General features: G+C 29.9%; 1 protein-coding gene across 1 annotated transcript; it reads left to right on the top strand.

Annotated features, from left to right (window-relative positions):
- The first annotated feature begins 2,535 nt into the window (after positions 1-2,535).
- Positions 2,536-5,827, top strand: LOC140772383 (uncharacterized). Its single transcript, XM_073114435.1, has 4 exons — positions 2,536-2,584; positions 3,887-4,255; positions 4,342-4,545; positions 5,531-5,827. Exons 1-4 carry the CDS (start codon positions 2,579-2,581, stop codon positions 5,564-5,566), a joined length of 615 nt encoding a protein of 204 aa, XP_072970536.1. The 5' UTR covers positions 2,536-2,578; the 3' UTR covers positions 5,567-5,827.
- Positions 5,828-8,660: the final 2,833 nt, after the last annotated feature.

Genomic DNA, 8,660 nt, shown 5'->3' with positions numbered 1-8,660 from the left:
ACTCCATCGAGTTACTCTTTTCAGGATATAATGTATGGACCAGCAGTGAATTTGAAAAACAAAATTAAGTCTCAACCTTGGATTTAAATTCTTTAATCACTTTAATTAAGGTCATTTTCATAACTTTCCTTTCCTTTTCTTTTCTTTTCTTAAATATATATTTAAAGCAAAAGAAGAATCTTATTCTTCTGTAAAGAAATAAATGCCACGCAATAAATTTAAAGAAAAAAAAAAGGGTGAACAAGGTAAAAGAATTCGAATTTATCCGATAACCTAGAACTTATCCTAATATCTCATCCTATCCATAAAGAAACACAAAGAAAAGGGAACATTAGCAAGACATTGACTAGGAAAAATAATGAGAGGAAACTTATCAAAAGCACCTATATTTTAGTTTCATTACTATACCTTAACATTATAAGTAGTTATCACAATTTTCTTTTAATGCATGAAAACATCTATATAGATAAGTTAAATTAATTATAAATATAAAATGGATCTTAGTGCCTTAAATAAGTTTCTTAGAATTGAAGTATAAATAAAAAGGAAACTAGATTTTAAAGTCCAATGAAGAGTAGTTTAGGTAATATATAGGTTTAATTACACTTTCGCTTCTTTATTATTTGACCTAGAATTATTTTGTTTTCTTGTACTATAAAAATATATAAACACACTCTTAGATTTTTAGAAGCTACAACTAAACCAATTTGTTAGCATTCTATAAATTAAAAGTCTCATGATAAGTTATTTTTAAATAGACTAAATTATTGTCGCAAAAATTAAATAAATAATTCTTAGAAAATTGTCTTCATCTCCTTTCTTAAATTGAACTAAAAAGTTCTTCCCCTCTTCTTTCCCTCAAGTTTTAAACTTCTCCTGGTATCTAATAGGGGAATGTAGCAATATCAAATCGGCGTCACTAGAAGATTTATTTTTGTTGTTATGGATTAAGAGTTGTTACTAAAATCTCCGATTAGTATTGTTTAAGAGTAGATAAGTAATTTTAATTTATCACATAGGCTTAATTACATTTTGCCTTCCTAAATTTTGACACAGTATCACTCGCATCCTTATATTATAAAATCGTATAAATGCTCTTTAGATTTTTGAAAAGCTACAACTAGATTCGTATGTTAGCTTTCACCGAGTTAAAAGTACAATAAATTATTTTTAGATAGACTAAATTACTCTCACAGAGGTTAAAAAGATAATTCCTAGGTTAGTTTGCACGATCTCCTTCCTTAAAACTAAATTAAAAAAAGGCCTTACCCTTTTCTTTCCCAAGCCATTTTCTTCTTAAGCTTTAATAAAGTTCTTCGTTCTATCTCTCCATCCCATCTTTCCCCATGTGACTTCTGGTAAGAGTAGTAATAACACCAAATCGCCCTCATTTGAATGTGTTGTGCCATTGAATTAATAATTGTTGTTAGGATCTCCGATCAATGCGATCTAAAGATAAATAAGTAATTTTAATTTATCATCTAATAAAACTAAATATTTTCTCTAACTATAGTGGGATTGAAATGTAAGTTAAGAGTATATGTTAATAATGTCTCAATGGTTGTAGGTTTTTAAAAAGTTTAGGGAAATATTTGTATGCTTTTAAAGGTATAATTAAGCCTAAGGCTGTATATGTACGCTTTTATAGTACAGAGTGGGCGAAGTGATACTGAGTCAAAGTACAGGGAGATAAAGTTTAATTAATCATATTCCTTATTTCGTAGATTGCCATTAGGATTAAGATATTCAAGGTGTTTTTGACTCGATAAGAGCAAAATATAGGCGTCGGATAATAAAAATAAAATGTGTAGTGTTTTTAATAAGAAAATTTTACAAATCAGACGTTACATTTTATCTATTTTGTGATTCACACCTTATCTTTGAAGATTTTGTAATTTAACCTCACAATTTTTAGATAATTTTTATTTAACACCCTAACGTTAGTGTGATTAATTATTATTAATCAAATTACTAAAATACTCTCACCTCTCTACCCCTCTATTATCTTCTTTTATCTTCCTCCCAACCACTTCTTTCTTCGGTCGTGGCTGCGACCGCCTCCCCTCCTCCTCCTTTTCTAATCCTATGGAAAGATGAGAGAGAATGCGAAGATAAAGAGACAGGGTCATTTGAGTATTTTATAAAGTATGTAGTATATTATAATAGAATATTTTTTTACTGGTACCATCCATGTTAACTCAATACGTTAAATGAAAATTATAGGAAAAATGAAAGGTGAAAGTTATAAAATTTTCAAAATAAAATATAGGGTGCGAATTTATAAATTCTCTTATAATAAACTAAAAATAATTATTCTAAACGAGAACAAGTTATCCAAAGATGAACGTAAGCAAAATTGCCAGTTGGCATGCATCATGGCATGAACGTTTGAGCTGTTACCATTTTATCTAAAATAAACATATAACCAAATCTATTGACACTCTGTACGTAACTTAATTATCCCCCTAAATAGTATCAAGACACGCCATTTCTTGTTCTCTTCTTCTTCTTCTTCTTCCTCGCCCTTCCAATTGAGCAAAGGCTCTTCTCCTTCCTCTTCTTCTTCTTCTCAATCTCCATGGCTGTGAGTATAGTCCTATTTTACCTTCTATTCTTCCTTCTCGATTACTTTCTCTTGATATAATGTTGATATGGGTTGTAGCAATCCCTTTATTTGTGTAACCATGTATGATTTTCTTTTCGTATAACTCACTGGCTTCTGTTCCTCATTTTTGTGGAAATTAATCTTAATCAGAATTGCTTGTGATTGTTAGGAGTATTAATTATGTTCGCCCCCACTTTAATTCATATTGGGGGAGAAGAGCATAAGATCCATCTGTGCTCCAACTCTCATTCTTACCTTGCTGCCAAGCTTCCATATTCTAAAGGGAAATTCTTATAAAAACATCTATATTTTAATGATTTTGTTACTAATATCCTGTCATCTGAGCTATTTGAAATCTGAACTCCTTTTGTTTTTAAATAATTTTCATATAACACCTTATTGTTAATTTGACTAACTGTCCTGGTTTATTTAACTCTATAAATGAAGTTACTAAATTATCTAAGCCTACACTAACCATAATTTCTGAAAAAGTGTTATTAAAGAAGTTTAAATTGTATAATCGTGTATTAGAAAAGGGCTTTTTAGAAGTCAAAGGAGAAAAAGGAAATACTTGACTATTTTAAGAGTTAATCTTAGTATCCCTAAGAGACTATTTCTATTCTAATACTATTTTGTTAGGTTTAGTTTAAGTCTATTTAGGGTGTCATATAAAAGTTATATGAGAAAAAAAAGGAGCTGTCCGATTACAAATAGCTTGAAGATAGGATGTTGATCACCAAATAAGTATATAAGGTTTATTATAAATCACTTACTTTGAATGCAGATTGAGAATGTATTTGGTTTTCTAATTCTTTTTCCCTTCAATAATCATAATCCAGAATCTTGATGATGAGTTTGTAGTGAATTCTGGGAGTCTATTTTTCCTAGAAACTATCTGTGTTCAGATGCCACCATGATGTTCTTCTTCTATCAAATATGAAGATGAATAAAAGGAACCAAATGCCAAGCAATCAATATGAGGAATACTTCATCAAAGATACTATAGACTTGTGCATGAATGCATCCCTCAAACACACCCCAACCTTATGAATGCATGCATGCATCAAAGAAACTTCTCCTTGTCCAGTATTTATATTATAAGATGATGGAGAATTCCAGCTTAATTCCCACTTGACTATATGTTCAAAATGTTCTTATTATTCTTTCTTTCTTTCTTCCTTGCATAATATGATTAAAAAAAAAAAAAAGCAACGTGCACACGTGCCAAAGTTTGGGAACTGGGATAGCGAAAACACCAGATTTACTGTCGTCTTTGATCAGATACGAGACAGTAGAAGCACTGGATCAAATGCTGCAACTCCTACTTACCCTAAAGCAAACCAAAACTCTTTCACAGAAGCAAAGTTGTCCGAGAAAGAACACAACTATGTCTCTGATGATCAGGATGCAGCCAAAGAATACGGCAAACAAAATGTCAGGAGAAGCAGTGATCCTCCTGGACACAAGGAACGTTACGTATCGAATAATTCTAACTCAAGAAGAACAAATGGGGATCAGAAGAGAGGTATGAATAATAACAAGGACAGTATCTACAACTCTGATCACCCTTCTGTGAAGTACCAATACCATCAAGATGCTAGAAAAGATTCATCTGCAAGTAGTTCAGGCCTCTCGGCATCAAAAATCGCGGTAAGTGGAAGTATTTGCCACAAGTAAAGTTATTACTGATTCGATTCGTTAGGCGAGTTAATTATATATAACATTGTTTGTTGCAGCCTCACACAAGAGTTGCTTCTGTGCCAAAATTTGGTGTCTGGGATGAGACGAATCCACAATCAGGTGAAGGATACACAGCCACATTTGAGAGAATTAAGAAGGAGAAGGTGGCTGCTGCAACTAAACTGTCAAATATTCCTGTGGAGAAAGTATGCCTGACAGCGAAAGAAATACCTCACAGGCACACCTCTTTCATGGACAAGGTTAGCAATACAAGCCAGGAATACTAATTATATGAGCTAATATCTCTAATCATATACAAATAGTTAGTTCTAGACATTTTGAGCGTTTCTTCACTGCCGTAGAGTTAATTCTTTATCAATTAGTTTGATGAAAATCTAACGGTTAAGATCTTTAAGGGTATAATAGGAATGAAAGATATTACAGCTTCAGTAAGTAATTTTTTTAGATATATAATTTTACACATTAGTTTTTGACAATTATATTATATTAATATTTTATCAAGTAAAAGATATATATATCATTAATATATATTAAAACAAGGGTGTTGATGCCTTTTATAATTAATTTGATGAAAATTTAATTACATTTTATCTTTTTAATTATTTTTTATTATTTACATATATTTCCCATTAGTTTAAGATTGATTTAAATTAGATTTTAATAGATAGAGATAGAGAACTATATTTAAGTTTAAGGTTATCTCCAAATAATCAAATTTAAATTATTTAATATTAAATGATATCTCCTATAAATAAGATATAATTATATTTAAAAGAGAAATCTTAACAGAAAAAAAACGTGTTGAGGGCTTCTTCCATTCCGTAAAATTAATTGTTTATCAATCAGTTTGATGAAGATCTTTAAGGGTACAATAAGAAAATCGGAAAGTTAGGCACACACAGTTAAATCTTCTTAACTAATGTTTTTTTTTCTTACATAATGTGGTTTTGAAAACCCAGGTATAAAAATTGGCTATTATAACCGTTGGATTAAGATTATAACTTTTAAAGTTGTATCCAAGTATTTGCCAAATATTTTGGGAACAAACATGAGAAAACATGTATACTTACATAATTCAGTTGTCAATCCTAGAATGCACTTACCTGGAAACAAAATAGCACATAGATGTATGTTTAAAATAAACTGTGATGAAAATATTATTCATTGTTTCTTGTCTTCTTTGTTGAATAATTCTCACACCATCTTTTCCTAGCATTGCTTCAGATTCGGAATTGTCTATTTCCAAGAGTCCGAGAATGATCATGGAGACAAAACAGTCTGCGTAATGGAGAATTTCCAGTACTTATCTAAGCCTTATCTCTTTTATTATTATTGCCATGTAAAAGAAAATTCCACTCTTGATTTTAGGTTCATTCATGCAATTGGAAGGTTTTCTATTCTTCGTTAGGATGTATTATTTCGTAGAGTTAATCTGTATGTAATTAATATTGTTCTTTTACTATTGTAGACTTATTTGTGAAACAAATACACATATTTATGAATGTATCTTTACACCCTCTATAGAAATAGAGAAGAGAGCAGAAGAGAAAATTGAGAGAGAAAATAATTTTCTCTTTTTTGAATTAAAATTTCAGGAGAGAAAGAGAGAAAAATGAAGAGAAAAAGGGGGGAAAAGAGAGAAAAGAATATAATAGAAAAGAAATGAAATGAAAACATACTCTTTTTATATTTTCGCCTCTATTCTATTATACTATTCAATTAATCTTTTGAGAGTTGATTTACAAATTTAGAGGAGAATAATTAAATCTTAGATAGTATAGTTTGTGCTAGATATTATAATCTTTGAATATTATAACTTGTTTATGTTACTTGTACTTATTTTAAACAGTAATCTTATGAATATTATTACTTGTGTTAGTTTATATATTAGATAAATGGTATAATAATAAATACATTATTTTATGTTCTTAAACCAAAGATGAGTAAACTTATTTTTCTCTTTTTTTTTATCTCTGGCGATTAGATACAAATCAAATTAAGCAGAATTATTTTCTCTTCTATTCTCTCATTTTCTTTTCTCTTCATTATTTTTTAGATCCAAACAGAATATTAAATTATTAGATTTTTGGGGTGTATACACACAGATATGAAATTTAGGACATAAATAAGAAACTTTGGAAGGGTATACTAGTAAAAAGAAATCATAGTTTTTATTTGATTTCTTAACATTAGAAAACTAAAACATCCTCCAAATTAAGACCACCAGATGATTTCCTAATTTATTTTCTTGTTCCCTTTTGTAATACAAAGTCTATTACTTGGCAATTTTTCAAGTAGACTTGAGAGACACTTCTTCCTCTTCTCAAATTCAAACTGTTCAAAAGCTTTCAGTCAATGGCCAACTGCTTCAGTTGTCTTCATCTTCTACTAAAGTCGTTTATCTAATGCTGACCCAATTCCAAGTAATGCCATCTCTTTGACCATTGAATGGTTCTTTCCATTCATCAGTCTCAATCTCACACACTGCCTATGAAATTACCTCATATATTAAACAATCATATCCCCCATTAACCCCTCTATTAGTTATTTAATTATTATCAAGATTGGAATTTTGAATAGGTCAAAAGAGAAAATATATGGTGTGGATTAACCATACTCCTTAATAAGTAAAAGTTTAAGTGTTGAGACTATTGATCAGGAAGTCAGTCAACTGTTTGCAGTTATTGGAAGTGAGTTAAAAGAAGACAAGGACTAATGAGGCCAAACCTTATTGATAGCCTTAGCTATTCATCAACAAGTAAAAAGATACCATCATACAAGGTGAATATCTAGGTAATTTACAGCTTACCTTTATGTAGTTTCACTCAATTTCAACTTACTGTTATCTGCTTTAAATTTAAATTCAAGCATTTAACTCTTATCTAACTCACACTAACTTATAAGTAATAGATTTTTCATTCAAAATAAATGGCATAAATACTGAAATCAAAGCTAATATCATCCTCAAATTATTATAAAAGTAATTAAGACTTTTTTAAATCAATTATTAATTAAAATTGTTAAACAGATAAACTATAACTTTCAGTTAAATCGTTAGGATAGTACTCAATTAATTAAAGAGTCTAGTATATAAGAGTTTTTTAGTTCAAATTTCACTGACATAGATATTTAGTGTCATATTATTAAACTATCATTTAAAAAACATATTACAGTAAATATGTAAAGTAAATTTAAAAAATTATGACCTATCTTGAAGATGCCAACATGGACAGCCTGGAATCTAGGAAAAGTTTGAGCAGATGAGTCATCTCTCTCTCTCTCTCTCTCTCTCTCTCTGGCTCTCTGTGTCTTCTGGGAATTCCAAGAAAGACCAGCACCAATGTTTTCTGGGCTTAGTGCTTAACGCTGCTGTGCTCAGAGCTTTCAAACATCTCCTTCTCCTTTTCATCCTTTTGGCCTCTTTCTTCTACCAAAGAGACAGTACTGAATACTGAATAGGCTTCAGGTTCCACTTGGCTACTGGTTACAAGAAAGTGATATAAATAAATATTTTAAAGGGAAAGAGAAAAAGAGAAGAGAAGAAGAAGAAGAAGAAGAAGAAGAATAGAAGGCAATAATGGAGGGGAATTTATGCCATGGTTGGTCATAAAAAAGCTGGGTTTTTTCTCCTCTCTGGCTCCAGTGGTTGCATGCTCATGCATCCATTTATGTTGGCTAATCAATGTCATAGCATTTAGTTTAGTAGGTAACAAGCTTTGATCACAGATGAGCAGAAGATAAAACTCCTTTTTCTTTCCCATGAATACCTTAGTTACATAACTAGCAGTTAAATTTGTATTTATTTAACAATAAGAAGAAATTATATATATATATTATCTCTGTATGTGAATATTCGTTCGATTTGAGCTTCTCCAGATGAGCTCAGCCACTTATTATACTAATTTAGTTATGCTTATTTTTTAAAAAGACTTTTATCAATTGAAGTTATTATAGTATTTAGTAGTGTAATTATTACACTTATAATTACATATTGCAGTAAATAATCCAAATACTCTTTATAAATAGAATGATGGGAAGAGGAGAAGAAAAGAAATAATTATTATAATTATTACTAAAAACTAGTATTGAGATAAATAATTATTTTAGTTATATATTAGCATAAAAAGATTCATACTTTCTAGTGAACGAAAATAATTCAGATTTAAAAATATAGCCATACAAGAACAGCAGTTGGTTTTAAAGAAATTAATCAACAGAGAGCATTTAATTGCATTAATTAGCATAGTAAATGCTAACTTGAAGACATAAACGACGCCAGTACAAGATATTAATATGCTGAAATTTGAAAAGGTGTGACAAATTTCTCAATTCAAAAGAATTAGATAAAAAAGGA

This window comes from Typha angustifolia, chromosome 12, assembly GCF_048772165.1.
Source record: "Typha angustifolia cultivar Huaian chromosome 12, ASM4877216v1, whole genome shotgun sequence".
Classification (NCBI taxonomy): Eukaryota; Viridiplantae; Streptophyta; class Magnoliopsida; order Poales; family Typhaceae; genus Typha; species Typha angustifolia.
This window is presented reverse-complemented; position numbering and strand designations above follow the sequence as displayed.

Coding starts and splice junctions, on each gene's coding strand:
- LOC140772383 (XM_073114435.1), top strand. Junction 4,256..4,341: donor TCTCGGCATCAAAAATCGCG/GTAAGTGGAAGT, acceptor TGTTTGTTGCAG/CCTCACACAAGAGTTGCTTC. Junction 4,546..5,530: donor ACACCTCTTTCATGGACAAG/GTTAGCAATACA, acceptor GCATTGCTTCAG/ATTCGGAATTGTCTATTTCC.